At 38.9% G+C, this 24,404-nt stretch overlaps 1 protein-coding gene across 2 annotated transcripts in view; it reads right to left on the bottom strand.

Moving 5' to 3' along the window:
- Nucleotides 1-24,404, bottom strand: part of LOC108431404 (cadherin-10-like) — a 140,210-nt gene that overhangs the window by 23,448 nt on the left and 92,358 nt on the right. For both annotated transcript variants that reach the window (XM_017704513.2, XM_037544317.1), the window contains 3 exons: nt 20,216-20,510; nt 4,071-4,190; nt 2,927-3,094 (listed from right to left, as the gene is read on the bottom strand). In XM_017704513.2, the coding sequence (XP_017560002.1) occupies nt 2,927-3,094; nt 4,071-4,190; nt 20,216-20,510 (583 nt within the window). The remainder of the gene's footprint in view (nt 1-2,926; nt 3,095-4,070; nt 4,191-20,215; nt 20,511-24,404) is intronic.

Here is a 24,404-nt window from a genome sequence, read left to right as displayed (position 1 = left end):
AAATGTTAATCTACTTTGCTATGGTGACCAGGGGTGAACTAGCAGTTATACATCAGCTCCAGTGTTTCAGACCATTTATTGTTAAAACTGTGTTAGGAAGATCAGCAGAGCTTTTTTTTACTGCAAAATAAGGATAATTTCATATTTACTTAAAAATCTGCTTTGGAGCTGCAACAGGGCAGTAAAAGAGCCGCAAGCAGCTTCGCAGCCACATGTTGCCGACCCCTGACATAGATGAATAAAAGCTCTGCTGAGTCACCCTCTGACAAAATAAGCTCAAAAAATGGAAAGTACCTTCATAAAGCAGTCATTTGATCGTGGGTATATTCACAGAATATGCCCTATTCTCTCCCTGCCAACTTGACTGTGATAGGATGCACCCAAGTTTTAATTGTTGACAATAGTTTCATTGTAACACTTCTCCTTTTTCAATACTGTATTACTGAAATCGCTATAAATAACCAGAAAATCCTGCAGGTTGTATCTTTCAGTAGAGACACACAGAAGCCTTAGTTGCCTCAGTGTCAAAAATTGCACTGCTTTTAACAGTGATGCCTGGGTTGAGAATTTTTGGTAGTGTGACAAACGATCAATAGCTTTTCACCAAGACAGCTATTTTAATCAAGGAGAACCATAGCATGAAAATGAAACCCTTCATTTCTTCACACACTCAATAGGTGTTTAATCAACACATGTAAGTGCTCAAATTAGCAAGAAAAGGTTTTTCTGCAGCCAACTGACTTGGGTAGAATACAAATAATACTACACTATTATTTGTTTTCAGGTCTGTGTTTTCGTTTGCACATCATAACTGAAGGGTGGGAGATGTGGCAAACAATGTAAGTGACACTTGCCAGACACTTTCACAATACAGAGGCTTGCAAAAACAAAATTTGATTTGTCTGGATTACAAATGATACTTTGATATTTGGTCCTATCTCGTTTTACTTTTAAATGACTTACCATCAAAATTAGCTCATTAACAATGACATTGGTTTTATGTAAGAAAATATTTTGTGAGGAAACTAAAAAAATTCTGTTTGCATCAGTATTCAAACCTTGTGCTGTGGAAGCTCCAAGTTTACACAGATGAAAGATATTGGCCTAACAAGGACACAACTGGTGTACAACTGGCCACCTGTGAATCACTAAAAAAGTTCACCTTTCCTGAATAAAAGACCCCATAAAGTCCCATTGGCGAAACTGAGAAAAAGCTATGAAAGTGAAGAACAAAGAGCACTTTAGAAATTGGAGAAAAGGTTATAGACATGCAAAAGTACACGAAATAATATCCAAGTGTTTGGATATCCCAGTGAGCATTGTTGGATCAACTGAAGAAATTGGAAGGAAGCTGCAGCATACAACCATGGAACTGCCCAGACAAGGCTGTAACTCAAAACTCAGCATCAGAGCAAGAAGAGGACTTGTGAGGGAGGTCAGACAGAGGTCAACAACTAGTCTGAAGGAGTTACAGAGTTCAGTGGCTGTGATTGAAGTGAAGGTGTACCAATCAACAATATCGAGAGCTCTGCATAGAACTGGCCTGTGTGGAAAGGTGGTTAGAAAGGCAATTGCTGAGGACAAAGTACATCTGGAGCTTGCCAGAAAGTATCAGAGTGACCCAACTAAAATGTGGTTAGATGAGACCGAAATGGAGCTTCTGACAAAAATTCAAAACAAACCTAACAATGGCCAGTCCTTAACAAACACCATCCCAGCTATGAAGCATGGGGGTGGCAGAATCTGTGGGGATACTTTTGTTCCCACAGATCTTCTAAAACTGACGAAAAGATGCAAAATACAGAGAAATACTAGAAGGCAACTTGTTAGAAATCTAAAGCTTGGGTGAAATTTCACCTTTCAGCAGGACAATGATCCAAAGCACAAGACAATGGCCAAGTCAAAGTGCATATCTCAACCCAACAGAGAATCTGTTTGAAAATTACAGTTCACAAGAGTCATCCAGCCAACTTGGACAACCTGGAGCACAACTGCCAGAAAGAATAGGCAAAAATCAATCCCACAACAGTGTGTAAAGCTAGAAGAAACTTATCCTAACAGACTTGAAGCTGTGGTTCTACTGAGTGGTACTAGTCTAGAGGGTTTGAGTTCTTATGCAGGCAGCATTTTTTTCCCTTAATCTCATGACAAATAATAAATAATGAATGTATTTGTCTTTGAAAAATGTAGGAGCATATTAATTTGCAATAACAATACTGGCTGTAAGGATCTGTGATAGTGTCATTTGTAATCAAGACAAGGTTTGCAAACAAGCTAGAATGGATAAAATACAGCAGCAAAACTGTAGCGTTATATTAAAAAAAGGCTATGAAAAACTATATATTTTTAACATTGGAAAAGCAGAATAAAGAGGAACAACGGGTCATAATAAATGAATAAAATAAGATGATAACATAATTGAAATGTCAGCAGTAACCAGCTAGATTGGTTGCCCTCTAAAATTAGTCCAAACCTGTCTTTTATGATGGATGCAGTTGTTCAGTTTTCTAGGAGCACTGATCATAACCATGATACACCCAGAAAAGTGCATGGTGATGTCATTTATCACAATTACCACAACACAGTCTTTTTGCCCACTTCTATAATAAACTTTTTCAAAAGTCATTTTGGTAGCAGTTTGCTTTGTGGTACAAGTAATACTCGGTGTACCAGGCAAGCACACAGATTTTAAAAGTCATATTTTATAAATTTGGTAATAGCATGGCAATTGCCTGGAATTGCAGGCAAATTAAAATGAACAACACTGGAACAGCAGTAGTAAGTAGTTTAAAAGAATGTGGTGGTGTGCTGAATATGCATTAAAGCTGCATCAGCATGTACTGCCTCGTAGCCAATACATGCACACAAGCTGCATCATCAGAACAGAGTGGGGTCATGGTGTCCATGTAACTGCGGTGTGTCTCACCCTGAGGGAAGCGCGGTGGATTATTGTTGATGTCCAGCAGAGTAATGTTAACTGTGGTGGTCCCTGAGAGGCCCCCCATCTGTCCTGCCATGTCCTTGGCCTGAATCACCACCTGATAGTGTTCACGGACCTCGCGGTTCATATTGGGCAGGGCTGTCCGAATGATGCCTGAGTGAAAACAAAGGCTATGATCATTCACAGCATTTCATAACTTATTACTGTACATAGTAGTGTATGTTGTGTATGTTGTGTATACTATATTTAGAATTGGTGTTTGTGTACATTATATATATATATATATATATATATATATATATATATATATATATATATATATATATATATATATATCTTGTATCTCCAAAATGGTAACTTTACAGGAGAAGGAAAAACATACTCTAGTTTTAATGTAAGTCAATAGAACCAAACATATTTTCAAGCAGCAATTTTCAGACATTTCTTTTGGTCCATTGATCACGAAATTTGCAGACAATGTAAAGGTCAACAGGCACTTTCAAACTTCAAAAACTGAAAAATGGAGATACAAGGTTTTGTTCCAACAACAGTGATGCTGGATTCTGGACTGTGGAGTGGACAGTTCATTGTTCTGAGAGAACCAGCAGCTTCTATGCTTGATTTGCAAACTTTCGTCTTAGAAAATTGGAGAGCTGAACAAAAACGCTTGTGTATTTTTGCAGATCTGTGTGTTTGATTTTCTCTTTTCTATGAAAAATGAAAGCTTGAAGGGCTGCTTTTCTAATGGGAACAGTTTTGGTGGTCTATTGTACACACACACACACACACACACCCACACACAGATTATCATCCGACATCCAAGGTAAACTGTGGGACAGGGCTCATCTGAGAGAAAGCATAATAGCAATAAGCTGCCCCGGTAATCTGCTAATGCCTTTTTATGTTTCATTTCTCTTCTTTAAGCACATATAGCAGATTTGCTTCAGAAGTGTAATTTACCCACTATTACATTTACATTTGCTTGTGCGCTGTCTTTAATCTCCATCACTTCTTTCCATGGGTGGGAGAAAAGCAATAAAACAGAGCGAGGGATAGAGCAGTGTGTGTGCAATGTGCTAGACAGAAAGAGACAACAGAATTGTGTATAGTGAAGCGTTCTTAAACCGACCTGTCTCTGGTTCTACGGAGAAGTAAGGCTGTCCCTGCAGAATACTGTACACCACTTTAGCGCTGTTACCATATGTAGAATCATCAGCATCTGTGGCCGTCACCTGCACAACAAACGTACCTGAACAAAAGAGAGAGAGAGAGAGAAATTACAGATCTAAACAAATGTCTTATTATTAGGGATGTACTGATCTGATACGAAAGACGGGTATCAGAGGTGATAAAAATGTTAATATCATCCGTATTAAACTCGGTCCATGTGTTAGCCCATCATGTTCTACTTACACCTCTGACACAGAAGGGGCAGAAGGGACACTGACATGAGCGGACGTTTGGTAAAAAGATCTAAAAACAGACCTAAAATCTGACTGGCTGAGCCATGTTCGAATACTTAATATAGACACCATCAATCTCTCTGTATTAATGTGACAACCATTAAAAACCATTGTGCTGCTCATAGAAGGGTTTTTGGCCCCATGTTGCTTGCCAGCCATCATCTATCATTAATAAACTACATAGCTTGGCAGAAAAATGTTCCTTGCGATTATTACTGATAATAAATGAATTACTGAATGTAAATTAGTACTATACTAAAATACTAATACTATAAAATAATAAATTAGTATTGTATCATATTTTATTTTGTTGCAGCTTTATAAAGGCCTAACAACACCCCATAACCACTCCTTGTACAGTTACTGCAGTCTCGCAAGCCAGGCCTAACAGGAAAGGCTGTTTGACTGTTTCGCAAAATAACCAACCATAAACTGCTGTTCCTGTGGCTTTTTGGGGATCAGAATGCTACTAAATGCTTCCAGGCAAACTTTTGTATATTTTTTTAAGCATGCAAGTTCTTAAAGGCCAAGTCAATGATAAAAACTACTGCATGGAAGTGCGTTCACCAGACACGCAGACAGCCGATCAGAATGCAGTTGGCAAAATCCGGATAGTTGAGGCCAACCTAGTGTTTAAACTCTCTGTCTTTATGTGACACTGTAACACACTGTCTCTCCACAGTGTGTATAACCACATACGCAAGTCTCTTTAAGACTATTTAACAACTTGCCACAGAGACAAGCGTGTGATGATTTAAGCATGCAGTTTTCACAGTGTTAATTGCTGGGCTATAAGCTTCCTTTACATCTTCAGTGCCATCTCCAGTGCAGGGTTATAAAAGCTCTAATTTACTGAAAGGCTAATACAGTGGTGGTACAGTAAGGATCTTTTTAAGTGCAAAATGAAAATGTGTGATATCTGCAATGCCAGTGCAGTTAATCTAGTTAAGCCTTTATTTGAAACAGTTAAACTAGCAACATATAAAGTTATGTGAGCAGATATTACAAACGTATGGGTATCAGTGATTTAAAAGGATGAGAAAAAGGAGCTACTTTGCGTGAGTTAGAGGAACTATGAAAACAGCATATTAAGGACAAAATGATCATTTTAATCCGTGTCACGATTGGCCCCTCCCTGTGTCCATGTGTTCGTGTTGTGTTTTGGTTTAGCCCGTGTGCTTTTTGTTTTGGTTTTTGGTCCAGCCCCTTGTTTGGTTTCTCCACCCCTGATTGTCTGCACCTGTTTCCACCTGTGTCTTGTGATCCCTTGTTGGCCCTTGTGTATTTAAGCCCTGTGTTTGCCCTGGTCTGTGTTGGTCTTTGTAATGTTTGATGTTTGGAAGCTTGTTCTGTTTGTACTGTTTGGATGGTGCTTAGATGTTTGGATCTTGTTTGTTGTTTGATTCTTGGTTGAGGTTCTGTGTTTTTCTTTATCATGTCTGACCCGCATTTTCTCCGTATTGGCTACTTGAACCTGGACTGTCTTGACTATGACCCTGGATTTGCCCATAATAAAAGTCACTTATCTCAGCGTATGCGTCCGCCTCCTCGTTCCATATCACAATCGGACTGATTTAGCAATGTTCAATGTAGACGAATGTGCACTGTGCAGATGTATCAGCTATGAAAATACTAAAATTTGATCAGAATCAGTATCAGGAGATATTCCATATTTCATGAGTCCACTCATGAGTCAAGGAGACCAGGGATGATGGTAAGTTTTTTTTGTGTCAGCCTCTATAACTTTGTTTTTACAAATTGATTCTATGGATCATTCTACAAAGTTACTGAATGGTACCAAATATTGTGGTCTCACAATAAAAAGGCTATTTAGAAAAAAGCAATATTGCCTTGTTAAATATTAACAATGACTGTTATAATCTATGTAAGCCCAAGGCATTGAAATAGCAATATACGCAAAGTCATTAATTATAGGGTATTTTCTCTTGGGAGGTGTTCTCAAATCGCTAAAATTCAACCCTGTGAAAATAATACTTTTACTCTTTGTGTATATTTTAAATGTTTTTTTAAACAGGATCTTTTTTTTAAATTAAGTTTAAAGATTTCGATTTATCACAAGTTTATTTTGAATAATAAAACAAAATTAAAAAACACTGTCCCACATTTTCATATCACTCCTGAAACACAGCGTTTTAGTACATAGAGTCTTATTTTAGCCACACCTCTGCATTTTAGAGCAGGAAGTGAGACTGCATCCCTGTCCCTCATGGCCAAACGGTGAGCAGTTATATCCCATTGTTTTGTAGTAAATATGAAAAAACTATTTTGATTTTATGTTTGCGACTTTTTCAAAGCTGTGTTGGCTGATCATGTACTGGTTGTTTTTAATTTGTGAATTAGCTCAAATGATCACTACCAAAACAGTCATTACAGAAACATTTGGTAAAGTTTCAGTCGGGTTATGACTGATGACTGATAATTAAGGTCACTCAAAGCAAACAGACAAAGCCGAAAGTCTCTGTCAGATATAAATAGTACTACAACATGCTCAAGTTGGTTGTAAGTGTAAGTGGATTATAAAATAATTTACAGAAGTACAAGTAAAACTTCCACTGTCTGTTACCTTGAATGGGTTACTGTATGAAATGTAAGAGGGCCTGTTGTTCTTTGCTCAGTCTCCCAACCTTACATCATGGGTTATAACCAACCCCACCCAGGCTGGTCAAGAGACACATACATGCTAGATATTTTAGTATGTATGTTTAAATCTAGCATTCACTTTACACATTAAATGAAACTATAGAAACTGGGGGTGCGTGAGCACAGTACTGACATCAACTCTGTAGCCTGTTTCCGATTGACTGAGACAGCCGGTGTCATGTTTTCTTGCTTTGGTATTGGGTGAAAACACCACATCCTTATTTATTATAAATACTTGAGTCGTATGTCAATGCAAATTAAAAATCAGCTTTTGTTTTATGATACAATACCACTTCATAGTCTCATTTCTCCAAAATGTTAATGCATCCGAAGCCATTCTGTTTCACATACAACACAAATATACTCGACCACATACACAAAAATCATCGAGGTACAACTGTATGTTCCCTATTCGAATACAAAAGCAAACAGACTTCTCATCACACCGTACGACCAAAAATGACACTCTTCACCCCCCAAATGGCCTAATCACAATAATATTATCTGTCTCCTTTTTTGCTGCTTTGCATGCACAGCACACATCGGCTGAAATGATGAACTCCTTCACACAGCTGAACACGAGCAAGCGTTCCCCAAAAGCCCTTTAAAAGTGCTACGCTTGCAGACTGATCACTGCTACATCATCCACTCTGAGTCATACGCCAGCTGCAGTAAGAGAGCAGGTCAAACTCACTGTCCTTACACGGTACAGCCGCCCACACATTACAACACACATCAATAACTACAAATATAAAATCCATTCAATACTACAAAACACATCTGCTATGTAAACAAATGGAACCAGCACATTCAGTATTGCTTGTCTACTGTATTTAATATTGAGAATTTCCACAATCGATTAAATCAGTCCATTATGACTTGGATTAATTGGCTGATGTTGGAAAGAAAAATACAGTTATAAGGATTCATCCACACAGATCTTTAACGCCTTAGCTATAAAATTTAAATGGTACAGCCTTAATTGCTTTACTCATTGCTTATTAGCAGCTCAACGCCCTAGTTAATCTGATAACGGTTACAGGCAGATATTTTTTATCCATCCATCCATCCATTTTCTAAGCCGCTTCTCCGTCAGGGTCGCGGGGGGTGCTGGAGCCTATCCCAGCAGTCCTCGGGCGGAAGGCAGGATACACCCTGGACAGGTTGCCAGTCCATCGCAGGGCAGACACACAGACACAGACAGTCACTCACACACTCACACCTAGGGGTAATTTAGCACGTCCACCTCCGACCCGGAGGAAACCCACGCAGACACGGGGAGAACATGCAAACTCCACACAGAGAGGACCCTGGTCACCCGGCCGGGGAATCGAACCCAGGCCCTCCTCGCTGTGAGGCGACAGCGCTACCCACCACACCACCGTGCCGCCCCCTATTATTATTTAATTTTATTTAATAATATCTTTAAAACTTTATATTTCTCGATAGAGTCGGCCACTAGGGGGCGTGCAGAAAGGGGTTAAAAACTAAAAAAAAGTTTTTTTCTTTCATTTTCAAAAAGAGCTCCGTCCGCACCAACAGCGTTTTCTGGAAATCTCACTCCCCACATGACTGACATTCCATGATGTCTCTGATACCTCATAATACCTGTAGAAGAATATTTATATCATGTGTATTGCGCAAAAAATCGAGGGCACCTAGCAGAGAAGTTCTAACATAGTGACAGCATCATGTTAAAAACACAGTAGGCATTGACTTGCAGGCTGTCAGAGCTCCATCATTCAATCACACACAAAGTCTGATTTCTGCCAGAAAGGAAAGCTTACTGCTTGCTGCCATGTGGCTGTTTCCGTGGCTACACCACTGCCTCTGAAACATCCACGCAAAGCTTTTTACTCAACTTGTGGCAGATTTATTTTTTATTATTAATTGAACTTCATTAATGATCATTAGGTTACATGTCTTTAGAATCGCTGACACTCTTTAAAAAATTGCAGTCAAGTTTAAGAACTGAGCTTATTGCATTCTGATGCCTCTAGTCTGCACTTTAATGATAAACTAAATTCACTTATAAACATCTTCTCAGCCCCCAAATTGTCGTCAGTCATATTTCAGACAGCGAGAAGGGCTCAGTGGCTAAAATACAGCAAGAGGCATGAGCAAGTTAAAGCCCTGGCTATTCATTTTCATGACTTTCTTATAACCAGTATCTACAGTTTTTGTGGTGTTTATACAATGACCTGGCAGAGAAAGAATGTTGTTGGTCTTTTCTATTGAGAGTTCGTTAATGACTTTTTTCTGCCTTTGTCTTTAGTGTTATTTGAACTAAATTTGGTAAAGGTGACATCAGATCTGCCAAAGTGCCAGTCAGAGTTAGTAGTATGTACACATCCTCTCCCTCACATAAAGTCACTATATCCCACTGTTCTGTCCCAGACAAAACTCCCTATATATATCTCCAGTGGTGTAAAGCGCCGCCACTGGACTCGAGCAGTGGAGACGTGTTCTCTGGAATGACCAATCATGCTTCTCTGTCTGGCATTCTGATGGACAAGTCTGGGTTTGGCGTAACGGTACTTGTCTGACTGCATTGTGCCAAGTGTAAAGTTTGGTGGAGGGGGGATTATGATGTGGGTTGTTTTTCAGGAGTTGGGCTCAACCTCTTAGTTCCAGTTAAAGGTTAAAGTTAAACTGTTAATGCTTCAGCACCCAGAGATTTTGGACAATTTCATGCTCCCAACTTCGTGGGAACAGTTTGGGGACGGCCCCTTCCTGTTCCAACATGACTGCGCACCAGTGCACAAAGCAGGTCCATAAAGACACGGATGAGCCAGTTTGGTGTGGAAGAACTTGACTGGCCTGCACAGAGTCCTGACCTCAACCCCATAGAACACCTTTGGGATGAATTAGACTGGAGACTGTGAGCCAGGCCTTCTCTTCCTGATGTATGATATGATGATACGATATGATGATATGACCTCACAAATGCGCTTCTGAAAGAACGGTCAAAAATTCCCATAAACACACTCCTAACCCTTGTGGAAAGCCTTCCCAGAAGAGTTGAATTTGTTACAGTTGTAAAGGATGGGCCGACATTAGAGCTGCAGAAAACAACTAATTTCTTAGTTCTTAGTCGAGTAATCGATCAACTACTGAAACACACACACACATTTTCTATTTTCCTCAGGATCGCAGGGGGGTGGTGGAGCCTATCCCAGCTCGGCTTTACAAATAGCACAATTGACAACAAAAAGTTTCTAGTGATTGCAACAAAGACAAGTAATGACATCACCAACTAAAGGACTACTAAAGTAGTTGCCAACTAATTTGGCTGTTGATTTTAGTCGACCAAGACGAATAATCGTTGCACCCCTAGCCGACATCATATTAAACCCTATGGATTAAGAATGGGATCTCACTCAATGTCATATGTATGTGAAGGCATATATATATATATATATATATATATATATATATATATATATATATATATATAAATATAAATCATTCAATCATGCATTTCTTATGGGGTCCCTCAAGGTGGAGTACCTCTAGATGATGTCATTAGGAAACATAATATACATTTTCATAGCTATGCTGATGACACCCAGTTATACATGTCCGTTACTTCTGAAGGTCAAGACTCTGTAGACAGACTGACAAGCTGTGTGTCAGATATTTCTCAGTGGAGGTTACAAAATGTTCTGCATTTAAATCATGACAAAAACTGAAATACTGATCTTAGTTCTTTGGCTTCATACACCAAACCTGAAGTACGAAACCGGGGTGTGATCTTAGACTCTGACCTCTGTTTTATCCCGCATGTAAACACAGTCAATAAAGTAGCTTTTTATCATTTGAGGAATATCGCTAAAGTGCGGCCTTTTCCATCTCAGAGCAGCGCAGAGAAACTTGCTCATGCATTTGTTACAGCAGAGTTGATCACTGTAATGATCTTCTTACTGGACGTCCTAAGAAATTAGTCCATCCCTTACAACTCACACAAAATGCACTAGTATCCTAACAAAAACAAAACAGAGAGATCACATCACTCGAATTTTGAATAAACTGCACTGACTGCCTGTATTGTCCAGGATAGATTTTAAAGTTCTGATACCAAATTTTAAGGCTCTAAATGACTTTAAAGCACTGCTAACATCACAGAGTGTCTGTCCATTTATGATCTCAGATCTACAGAGACTGATCTTCTGCAAACATCTTCTGTAAAATACAGAAAACATGGAGAGACTCATTATTTCAGTTATTCTGCTTCTAAACTCTGGAATCTCAATACCACCTTTTATTAGACAGTCAAGCTCACTTTTAAGAAGCATCTACAAACATACTTCTTTAACTTAGCATTTAATTAAAACTCTATGTCTCATGGAATTTATCTAATAATTCGATCTGTCATTTTTTTATATAGAATTCTAAATAAATACTCATAATTTCTTATATTACTTTTTAACGTTTCCTGTCCACACAGTTAAACTGGGGTTCTCAAAAACCTCCATCCTCAAAAACCTCAGTTTTCAGTAAATGAAAACAATATTGTGATCTGGATATTCAAAAATATCCACATATATATAGAGACGAGGTAATAGTTTGTCAATAATTGAATATTTCATGTTCTACATAATGGTTCATAACATAAAAGAACAATTCCTGCTTCTGCACAATGCTCTTTCAAACATAAAACACCCATCCTATCTTGTAAATCATATATGCAAAACCACTGAAAGGACCTTTGCAGAAATAAAAACGGAACAACACAGGATCGAAACTTACCTGATAGTCCATGTACTATGGAGGCAGGTTGGCTCTACAAAGAAATTTGCATTGCTATTCAAATCATTTCTCCTCTAACAATAAAGCAAAGATGAACGATCCAGTTTGCGTGGCTGAAAACATCTTGTAATCAAATCTGATATCACCAAGCACACAAATACAGCACGGTCATCAGCCATGTCAGACATACAGACTCCTAAAACATGCTGGCCACACGTGAAACAGCAATAACCATGTGTGGGTCTGAGGCTTTAAAACCCTCCATCCTAGGGAGCATGTTACAAACGCTTGCCTTTCAGCGAGCTGTAACACCTCTTTTGTGTGAAAGGGAGGTGAAAATGCAAAGGAAAAACTACAGTGGGGTCCAAAATTCTTGTATTTTAATTGTAATGAACATCTTTATATTAAATTGGTTTCCAAGTGGTTTCAGACCCCACTGCATATTAAAAAAATATGTGTATAGACAAGCAAGCACACAAATGCTGATCCCAGATACGTTTAATTTAGCAGTGCAGTTCAGACTATAACAAAGATGGGTCAGTCTAACGAAACCTCTTATCCATAAATATTTGAGCGTCAGAATCATCACCCAGATAAACAGAATTTATATAACTTACTAAGTCATTTTAAATGGTAACACAAAAAGTTCATTTATTGATTTTTGAGTGTTTTGGAGTTTTTTTGTCCCAATTCCCGTTACCATAATAAGTCTACATATCTCTTTCTCATTATTGATATTCATCAATTCATTGTTTGTTTGTAAAAGAAAAAAGAAAAAAAAAGAAAACATTGCGTTTTGGTGACAGTAACACAGCTAATCCCTTCAGCCAATGCAGTTTATTCTATTTTCTAACTTCTGATTTTTTTGTTTTTTAGCCGTTCTTCATCATGCTGAACTTCGGTCATCTCCTGTCATGAACGCAATGTGTTTTCTCTAGTATGCTCACCATCGTGCTGCCTTACAAGGTTTCACTTTCGCACCACGGTGGCGTGGTGGGTAGCGCTGTCGCCTCACAGCAAGGAGGGCCTGGGTTCGATTCCCCGGCCAGGCGACCGGGGTCCTCTCTGTGTGGAGTTTGCATGTTCTCCCTGTGTCTGCGTGGGTTTCCTCCGGGTTCTCCGGTTTCCTCCCACAGTCCAAAGACGTGCAGTCAGGCCAATTGTGTAAAAATGATCAAATTGTAAGTCGCTCTGGATAAGAGCGTCAGCCAAATGCCGTAAATGTAAATTTTCAGGAAACTGTCATTTTGACCTCATAGCATTGTTCCTATATTTAGGACTTATTGGTTTGTATACTACAGCCTCCACCTGTATTTTCCCTCTTTGAACCAAGTCATGTACAACCCCATTTCCAAAAAAGTTGGGACGCTTAAAATAGAATGCAATTATACAAAAATCATGTAAACCAAATTTTTAAAGAAAAATACAAAGACAACATATAAAATGTTCAAATTGAGAAATGATATTGTTTTTTTGAAAAATATACATATCTTCTTTTAACAACACTCTGTAAGCGTTTGGGAACTGAGGAGGCACTGCTGTAGTTCTGAATGTGAGATGTTTTCCTGTTCTTGTTTCATATAGGACTTCAGCTGCTCAACAGTTCAGGGGCTTATTTGTTCCTCTTCATTTTATAATACACCAAATGTTTTCAGTGGTGACAGTTCTGGACTTCAGACAGGCCAGTTTAGCGCCCAGACTTTTTTTATACAGAGCCATGCTGTCGTAATACATGCAGAATGTGGTTTGACATTGTTTTGCTGAAATAATCAATCAATCGTCAGGATGGCAGAACATGTATATATCGTTCAGCATTAATGGTGCCTTCACAGATGTGCGTCACCCATGCCATGTGCACTAATGCACCCCTATAGCATCATGAATACTGGCTTCTGAACTGTGCACTAATAACAATCTGAGTGGTCTTTAGCCTGGAGGACACAGTATCCATTATATAGTGCCCTTTTTTCACTTCCTGTCAGTCCATTTTATTGCATAATGTTGCCTCAGGGCAACAAACTCATTTTCCGCAGTTTACAATAACGTTATTTATATTTAAAGACAAAGAACATGTTAACGATAAAGGGAACAGTTTGAGTAAGTCAATAAAATGCATGTTCTTGGTCATACTGTCTCAGTGGAAACCTTTAAACATTTTTTTTTAGAATTTGCAGGAATATGTTTGTTGCCTAGAAGCAACACTGTGAGATAGTGGAATGGATTTGACCAGCCACAAGCCAGTTTAGGGAACATGGCTCTATCTTTTCTTCCCATTGCCAAACACTGTTGCCTCAAGGCAACATACCCCATAATGACCCCTGCACACACTGTTTTTTTTAAGTTTTGATATTAAATAAGTAGGTTCATTTTATGCAAGAAAAGTGAATCTTTTTTTTTTAATTGCTTTCATAAAACGTGCAGTAGAGGGCACTGTTTCTGGATCCTGTTTATATACAGGGCCTTCTTTGTGTTTTAAAGCTTTAACTTGCCTTTGTGGATGCAGCGACGAACTGTTCTCACATACAGTGGTTTTCATTACAAAATTGTGTCTGTTTTCATTTCAGTGCCACCTGAGGGCCCAAGTTTCATGGACAGCAAATACTGTTTTTTGGCCTTGTTCCTTGCACACAGAGATTTCTCCAGATTGTCTGAATCTTTTAATGGTATTATGCACTGTAGATGATAATTGCCCCCGTCCCAACTTTTTTGGAACCTGTTGCTGGCATGAAATTCAAAATGGGCATATATTTTTCAAAAAACAATACAATTTCTCAGTTTCAACATTTGATATGTTGTCTTTGCACTACTTACAACAAAGTACAGGGTTTAAATGATTTGCACATTATAGCATTTTGTTTTTATTTACATTTTGCACAGCGTCTCAATATTTTTTGGAAATAGCATTGTCAACTGGGAGTCCAACTAATCAACAACAAGATTCGTTGTTATCAAGGATGTTGACAATTTGTTGTCACAATAGTTTATTCACAATAGTTTATAGCCTACTGTAACATTCTCTGTATAAACATATGGAATTGAAACACTGTACATACTGCATTCTGTTGGTTTGAGCAGATCTGGGAGAACTGCCTGATCTGATGCCACATCTTAACTGTGGTGTACCTTAACACAATATTGCTATGACAGCTCAGTGTTGAATGTGTGCTGTGGGCAATCGTTGCTAAGGCAAGGATGATAGTGGATGTGATAGCCATGGAAAGTGCACTGAAAAATGGGCTTTGTTTGAATAGTTTTACTTTGACTTGGTGGAATCCCTGTTGCCATCGTTAGAGCTGTGTTCTTAATAAGCTCATAAGCTGCAGTTTGTTAGATGAACACTCAGGGAGCCGATGAATCAAATCTACAGATTTCCATTTCCTGCACAAAATATTTTCACTGAATTTCTGAGCAACAAAAGGAAATGCTTAAGGGAGTATAAGAAACAGCAGTGAAACGGGGCCTTGTTCTCAATTAATATACTGTCGCATATCTTATCAGAAAAGTGGTTCTTATTCATCAAAATTGCCCACGGACAAATCTGATCATAAAGGACGTGCAATGCAAATTTCACTGCCAGTTTTGTTGTTCATCAGTGGCAAATCTGTACCACCAAAGTCACGTCAGGTAGGAGTGCATCTAAATCTAAGCGTAAATGTTTAGCAGCCTATAATAATAATTCAAATAGAAAATAACAATAATAATAATGATTTGTGCACATGGCAATCCGGTACAAAAGAGGATACACTTATTTTACATGCACACTGGTGTAAACACACACACACACACACACACACACACACACACACCTTCTAAACCGCTTCTCCCTCAGGGTCACCGGAGCCTATCTGTATCCATCGCAGTGCAGACAGACAGACATACACATTCACTCACACACTCAGACCTAGGGGCAATTTAGCATGTCCAATTGGCCTGACTGCACTTCTTTGGACAGTGGGAGGAAACCGGAGATCCCGAAGGAACCCCACACAGACATGGGGAGAACATACAAACTCCACACAGAAAGGACCCTGGTCGCCCGGCTGGGGAATCGAACCCAGGCCCTACTCCATGTTTCATTTACACACATATTACGCTGTGCTTTTATTTTACACAACTGACACTGGCCAAAAAAATCAAAAACACAGCTAGTGCAGAAGCATCACATACACTGCAATAATACAGCACTCACATATATGATCTTATACTACACAATCACATCACCGTATTATTGTTTTGTTTCTTTCACATTTTATTCTTTCTAGCCATCATAATTTTGTCAGTGTAAAGTTTGGTCAGCAGAGAAGGCAGTGCAGTCACTCCACCTACAAGCACAGGCACTGTGTCACAAGCCACTGAACGCTGTCTTTTATTGACTCCGTACCAAAATATCTGCATGGATTAGGGTATGCTTCATGTAAATGATATATAAATGAGGAAGTAATGGTGCTTGATTTGACGCACTGAAGCTGATTCAACATTTACCCTCAAATCTCTGCTTGTCCACATGTTGTGCAAAATATTCATGCAGAGTGTTTCATTGGTCATTAAAGGCGGTCAAATCTGCTCTTTTCTATGCAACTTTGACGAATAACGTCCAACATTTTCCAGCAGGCAAAAACTTAACTCATCCTTATCTTGCATCCAAAATTTTTTTTAATTACTGATATTATCTTTAATAGCTTGTAATTTACTGTTCATTAGTGTATTAGTTTTATCTAGCATTACATGTTGAATGTAGCAGGCATGTAGCAGGAGTCCACACAAAGGAGGAAGAGTTTTTATGAGCCTACACAGCTAATGTTAGAACTTACCATTATCAACTATTGGCCAACCAGAGTTATTAAAGAGACTGACCACTGGTTGTGATATAAATGGGAAAGCCTGTAATGCTCAACATGGTATCTGTTTACATAGAAAGTCCCGTCCTTCAATGTAAAGAGCCAATCAGCTTGCTGGTTACGCCACGAGCTGACAAGGGTAGGCGAGCGAGGAGATCTGCAGCGCAAGCGCAGGCATAATATGCAATTCCTGGAGGTACTCTCTGTCTTATGATTTCGAGAAAGCTGCAATTGCACCGTCCGTTTTATCTCAGCAGGGCCGTCTTTGTGGAAAACTGAGTTGTTTTGACAGCAGAGGGTTCGCATCCCTCCCCTTTCACCCCTCACTGCTCACTAGCACCCCCAAAAACATTTTACAGAGACTGAACACTGTCCTGGTTAATCTAATAACAGGGTCTCAGGGAAAAGTCATTTGATTTTTAATTAAAAATGGTGGAACGGCCTCTAGGGCCTCTGCAGAAAGAGCTACGGCTACTACAACTAATCAGGCTAACTCGGTTTTCTAGCTAACGCTAAGCTCCAGCCTTGAGGCCCTTAAAGACATTGTATGGATAAGGTTACAATTACGTTTTGAATTGCTTCTACTCAAAGTATTAGATCAATATCTGTTCATTTTATAAAAAAGAGCATGTTATGGATGCAAGATTCTGTCATTTAAGATACTGAGGGGGAAAGAGCTGAAATACATGCCCTTGGAGCAGCTTAAGGTTAGGCGTTTTGTTCTAGCTATCTTAGCATTTGCAGCAATTCAAGGTCCATTTCCTTCAGCACCAACCCATAAACGAATGGAAATAAAAGGCTATTGGTTAGACCCGCAAACCTCTGCTAAGCCATTAGGATTTAGCTGATGAAACAGACGAAATCAAAGGATTTTGCTTGAAAGAAAAGAGAGCTAAGGAGTCAACAGTGTTACGACCGTCAGTAGAAGTGTGCATGTTGCTGCATGGCTGAAATCAGAAGTCAATCTCTTTTACACGCAGTTTAATTATTATGATTGATAAATCCGGACTGACCCTTTTTAGCATTTGCCTCAGTGATAAGCTCTTTAATCCCTTTAAACTGGACTGGGGTGGGGGCTGGGGGTGATATATTTATATGTTGTGAACACTCATTAATCTCACTGCTTTCACTATCATCTCACTCTCCTACATCCAACTCTCTTGCTTTGTCATTGTGCAAAGATCAGCCAGTATCCACTCAATTCGACTTCAGAATAATTAACTTAGCTTAGGAAATTGACTTTCTGGAAAGCTATAGAGGGACGCGCTGTTGTGTGTGATGAAGGATTGTCCCTGCTGACTTTAACAGATGGAGCTAGTTCCCAATCCCCCACGCATACACATGAAGTTGGAACAAATATTTCTTCTTTAAATGCGGAATGATATGGAACGGGATGAACCTGTTCACATATTGATCGGATATTGTTTAAAACCTTCCTCTGTCTAATAACCTCAGCAAGGTCTAGAATCAATTGAGTGGGTTAGATTGACCCCATTGATTCCATTGCTTGGGCCGGAGACTGTAACCATTTTTACTATTTGCAGTATACTGACCGCCACCCAAGTACCTGTTGAACAGTTTGAAATGACCAATTTCCATTTAGTCCCACAATATTTCATATTGTAACGTCAACATGGGCACACTTCACATAACATGAGATGCAATATCTGCTGCTGATGTTTCAATATTCTGTGTTCAACGGTGCTCACGCATTAAAAGACTTACTATACACAATAACAAACCATACATGCCTTATTTAAAAACCCATTTAAATAAAAGGAAAAACTCAAATGAGTTTGGATATTCATACAAATTACAAACAAAGGTTTGTTTCAGACCTGTGGGAAATACTGACTTGAATTCAGCAGAGTTTTTGTGCAAGAATGCTTTAGGGAAGCCAAGCCATGAACAATACCATGCAATTGGGATTTAACAACTACATTTACATGGTACAAGTGTAACGGTACATTCATTTCACAATGGGAGATGTTTTGTTGTTTTGTGCATGCTGAGGCGAGAGTTTTAATATACAATTAGGAAAGTGGAAGTAGAAAAATGTTAACATTTATATTATTCTCCCTTTTTTTGGTAATTTCTATAATTTGGTTTGGTAAAATCTATAATAAAAAAAGCTCTATATTACATTACATTGTGGCAAACCACTCATTACAATAAAACCCGACAATGATAAAAGTAAAGAAAAAATTTAGACTACAATAAACTAAGCATTTCAAGTGGTCTCTTAATATCTGGCTAATTTTCTAACATAGCCTAATCACTCCTAATCAAGTGCAGAATGCAGGACTCCCTACAACCAAATAGTGGTGCGAATGGCATGGGCAGCTATTCATATCCCTACGGATGGAGCTGATTTTTTCACCTGTTCAGAATTGTCATTTAGTGGCTGACTGAATCCTGTGGGTGGAAGTAACTGCTGAGATGTGTTTCCCCCCCCAAGGCTGAAGCTGGCTTCCTATTCGCCCGCTTCTTTTCCAAATTTTCTGCTCCACCTTAAACAGGGTACCAGTTACATTCTCCATTTAAGGTGGAGCAGAAAATTTGGAAAAGAAGCAGGTGAATAATCGAATAGGAGCTCCTCTGTAATTGACATATTTGGGTGATGTCTTCACAAATGAGTGAGCATATGTGAAGTATTAGCATGGGATCCACACATTGAGCAGTGATGGCATCGCTGTTCGATTCACCACTCTTTCATTGTTGTACTCAACTGAGAAACCAAAGTGCTCCAAAACAGGAGATGAATGCTAGGATTGTTTCACTTGTTCTATCTTAAGGTTGTTCTCTCTGCTTGGCATTTCAAACAGCTTGACTAATGAACCACCCAACTTACACTCTTAAAAAAGGTGGTACTTCATGGATTCTTTAGTAAAGAAAATGGTATACAGAACCATCAACACTCAAAGAACCTTCTGCATGATTAACAGTTCTTTGAATGGTTCTTCAGACAGATGGTTCCCTAGACTGATGAAGGATGTGCTGTAGATGGTTCTATATAGCACCTTTTTGAAAAGGACCCAATATAGCACCAAAAAGCGTTCTTCAATTGTTATGATGTCAAGCTTGTGACAATATAAGAACACTTTCTGGCGCTATACGGGTCTTAGTCTACCTTAGTTTGAATACAACGTGGTCCAGGCCAATATTGGTGGGTTCATTTCAAACATATTTGAACGAGTAAACACCTAAACTGGCTCTCATCCTTGTTTTTTTGCATCATTTTGAGGCTTTTTCATTAATACTACATGTGACTACAACTGTTTAAACAAGAATAAACAGACAATACAGGTCCACTTTCTTAGAACAACTAAGGACTGGTGTAAAGTCAGAGATAATAGGTCATCTGCTGCTGCTCAGTTTGTGTTGGTCATCCTCTAGTCCATCAGTGTTAACCCTGTTTCACCCCATTCTTCAGTGGTCAGGACCCCCATGGACCCTCACAGAGCGGGTACTATTTAGGTGGTGGATCTTTCTCAGCGCTGCAGGAACACTGATGTGGTGGTGTGTTAGTGTGTGTGGCCCATGACTGCATGTTCTTTGCTCACCTACGTCGGCCATCTCTTGCACAGAGGCTATGTAGGGGTCTTTGGTGAATTTTGGTTCGTTGTCATTGATGTCGTGGATTTTGATAGTGAACTGCGATGGCCCCTCCAGGTCTCGGCCTGTTAGCTTGTCCACAGCTTTAGCGCTGAGCGTGTAGGAGGCTTTCTCTTCGCGGTCCAGCCTCCGGGTGGCATGGAGGTCACCTGAGTTTTCGTCGATTACGAAAATGGTGCCCGCCCCCTCTCCGGTGAGAACGTATCTTACAGTGCCGTCTTCTCTGTCCTTATCGGAGTGCAGCTGTAGGAGGCAGAAATATCATGCTGTTAAAAAGACTCACTGCTGCAATCGCTGCAATCACTGCGCTCCTGCAGTTTACTTAGGGTTTTTTTTTACTTTAGAAAGAGTTTTTATTTGTCAGACCACAACGCAGTGCATCCAAGTACAGTTAATGTCCCAAACAGACAGACTTCGTACTGTGATAACACACAGGGGTGAAAAGTATTAAAGGATGTCACGCGCTGTGGGTGTTGCCACGCTGGGGGCCGTCGATATTCCCTGTACAATCACAACTAATATTTCTAGACTTCATACAAGATTAAATTACTTGTTGCCTTAAAGAAACACCACTGTTTTCTCACTAATCACTTAGTCATTCACAGTTACATTCAAGAATTGAATTACACTACCATTACTTTGCCTACAGCCAGCTGACTGCAGACATTGCGAAAAAGTACATGAAACTTAAAAGATGTTTTCTAAGTGACCAAGTAAAACTGCCATGGTCTACTTGCAAATGAATCATTGGGCTAGTATAAGTGAATTCCAAGTTCTGAGACACTCATGAGCTTCTTGCAAGCTAAGGCACAAGAAAAATAAAGAGTTTTTGGTAACACGTTCTGTGAATGTCACCTTTGTAAGCGTCTATAAACACATTCATAACATGTTATAATGCACTGATAAGGCATTATAAACATGGCTATAAATATTTATAAAAATGCATTATACATTATAGCCATGCTTATTATGCATTATGAATTGTTAGCAAAATACATTATAAATAAATACTGTTCATAACAAATTATAAGAGCTCATAAGTTGTATTAGTCTGTTCTAAGTAAAGTGAAGCGTACTGAACTAAAGCCTCCTCCAGTGTTAAGACTGAGGCTTCACGTTGAAGTATTTACTGAAGGATTTACTGAAACACTAAAACACACACAGTAAAGCTCATTACAGGCTTCAAATGTCAAGAGTTTAAACTACAGCTGCCATCAGTGTTTTAACCAATGCGGGAATGTCAATGTACACCACTGGTAATTTACACCACCGTTAGCCTGGCACTAACTTAACACTGCAAATCCAATAGAACGCCAGCAGAAATCAGCATCACTGTACTGTAGTGTAATGATGTTACAGGATGAAGCTTTCTAGCGCTTGAGGTTAGAACCAGTGAGGGAGCAAATTACAATGACAGCGCTCGACTATCTCGTCTCTCCCTCTCAAGGCCTTCACTCCACAGTGACTTCACATTCAGTGTGATGGCAAAGGGGGTTCAGGGCTGATGGGGTTTGCTGTGATGTAATGTAACATTTAAAGTGAGAGCACTGGTTAAGAAAAGCACACGGTAGCCCTAACAGCACAAGCAGCAAGAAATAAAATATTAGAAATCTCAGGGCTTAAATAAACTTTGTATTTGTCTTTAGGCTCTCCAAGCTGGGACTGACTTCTTTGGCACTAACAGTATATGTTATGCACACTACTTATAATGCATTATATTAACAATTCATAATGTATAATAAACATGGCTATGAAGTGTAATTTAGTGAAATGATTTTTTCTAAATATTTATAAACATGTTTATAATGCCGTATGAATGCATTATAACATGTTATAAATGTGTTTATAGATGCTTACAAACGTGACATTAATAGAAAGTGTTACCAAATTTTTTTATGTTAATGACAAAATGAATATGAATGGCAATTTTGGAAACTCATGAAATGAAGGGTTTAATTGCAGAAGTTACTGTCATGACTTAAACAAAAACAGGCTGTTGTTCAATGAAACAAGACAATTTACCCTGCATTCACAGCATGCCTAGTCTTCTTTTGAATAAAGAGGAAGCAGGTGAATAAAAAAGCACAAACCCTCAGGACAGAATTTATCGCAGCTGAATGAAAGCAGAAAAAAAGTCAGGAAAAAATCAATTCCTCAGCCACAAACCACTGCACATTGAAAATGTACTCTTGATCAATTCTCATTGAAAATACAATTACACCATCTCAAGAAAAAGCGGAAAAATCTTGCCCCCACCACCTCTTTCTTTGTTTTCTGATTCAGACAGAGCAGAAGGAAACACCTGTTTGGTTTACTGCCTCTTGTCTTTAGCTCAAAGCAGATTTGGCTATTGCCTGTTTCTGACCTTGAAACCGTTGCAGGGTGAACAGTGGGTTCACAGATATATGGTAAGTAGCAGAAGCAAACTTTCAGGGCCTCCTAGGTGTAATAACTTCTGGGAGCTAAAAATGCGTTATTGGAAAGATTTGGATAGAAACAAAAGAGATACATTCTTTAAACCCAGCAGAAAAACAGACCCAGTATCTGGGCAGATATAGTTAAGCAAGTTCTTTTATAGCTTACAGCTTCAAGAGCTGAAAACAGGGCCTACTGTGTTAGATTAACCACCATAATAATTACAAAGTGATAAAGGATTCAAACAATCCCCTTTTGGTTTCTAATGGGTGGTACTAATAATAAGAAAAACATCGCTCTAGGCATTATGGAAGTTCTAGATACGTCACTGACTAAATAAGAGCAGCAGCTTTTATTGCTAAAAATGCCATATAGCAGCAGTAGCTCTATACCAGAGCTCACCACTGAAAGAAGCACTGTGAAACAGATACAAGGTAAATATTCGGACTGTTTTAAATCAAGAAACTAGATCTAGTATACAACTTATGTCAATGTGAAAAACTCAATGCTAAATGTTATACAATATACAATATATATCAGCCCAATAGCGATACTATGGATCATATCGCTCTGATATCGGTATTTCCAAGGTGTTCACCAATACTGAATATTGACATAAAGTCCACAATTAGAACTGGGTCTTTTCACCTTCACAAAAAAACCTTTACAAGTATGCATTTCTAGCACCTCTATGGGACTCTATTAGTATGGTAGTGCTATGCTAGCAGCGATTAATATGAAATTTGGCCATATGAACTTCATTGCACAGATGCAGTATGAAGGAAGTAAAAATATTAATGTGTACTCTTCTTTGTAGCATTTATAGTTCTAGTATTTTAGTTTTAGCTTGCAGCAGTGACTCCTTCAGTAAAGAGTCCTGGCACTGTGCAGGCCGCAGCTCGTATTCACAGTCAGTGATGTAACTAGAACTTACAAAACCTCTTTTTCTATCAAACTCACACACATTCTAAATCAAAATAGGATTGGTTGATTGCACCGCCTGTTCCCATTTATGTTGATGGTTAATCTGGCATGTTCATCTCCTAAAGTCCTAACCAGTGCGGGAGCTCACTTGGCTGTGTCTACTTAGGTACCTAGGTTTTTTATTTCACAGAAATCATAATGTCTTCTCTGAAAGCCCTAGAAGGCCCTGAGGGTCTCTCTCTACTGCAAAGAGACAAGCTGAACCTTTACCTGAACATGTAAACAGAACTGTAATATATTGGAGAGGTTTCAGTAAAGGATGTTATCAGGCTGGGTGAAACACAAAGCATTCTGAAGGCAAAACAAGGCTGTACACAAAGAAGTTCATTTACATCAAATTCAAATCATGCTAAAATATCTCCTCTCCGATATTCAAATCAAGAATCGGCATTTCATGCAATGTTTCAGCTTGTTAATAAGAAATAATTTCTACAGAATTACTGCATGTGTTTGTTATCGACAACAATTATGCTCTGTTTCATGGCAAACGCGGCTATAATTATGGCCCATACATTTGTCCACTTTGACGTTTGAGCAGTTTTAATACCAAAATCAGTCATTATTCCAAACTCGCCCATTCAAATTAAATAGGATGTATTTTAAGCTGTGTCTTTAAGACTGATATATGTAAATGAGCTTCATCCTGACTGGATGTCCTGCATTGTGCTTCATTCAATTAGCAGTATGGGCTAAAACATACCTTATAACATCAGTGTGCACTGGGGGGGTTTGTGACGT

Source organism: Pygocentrus nattereri, chromosome 13, assembly GCF_015220715.1.
Source record: "Pygocentrus nattereri isolate fPygNat1 chromosome 13, fPygNat1.pri, whole genome shotgun sequence".
NCBI lineage: Eukaryota > Metazoa > Chordata > Actinopteri > Characiformes > Serrasalmidae > Pygocentrus > Pygocentrus nattereri.
This window is presented reverse-complemented; position numbering and strand designations above follow the sequence as displayed.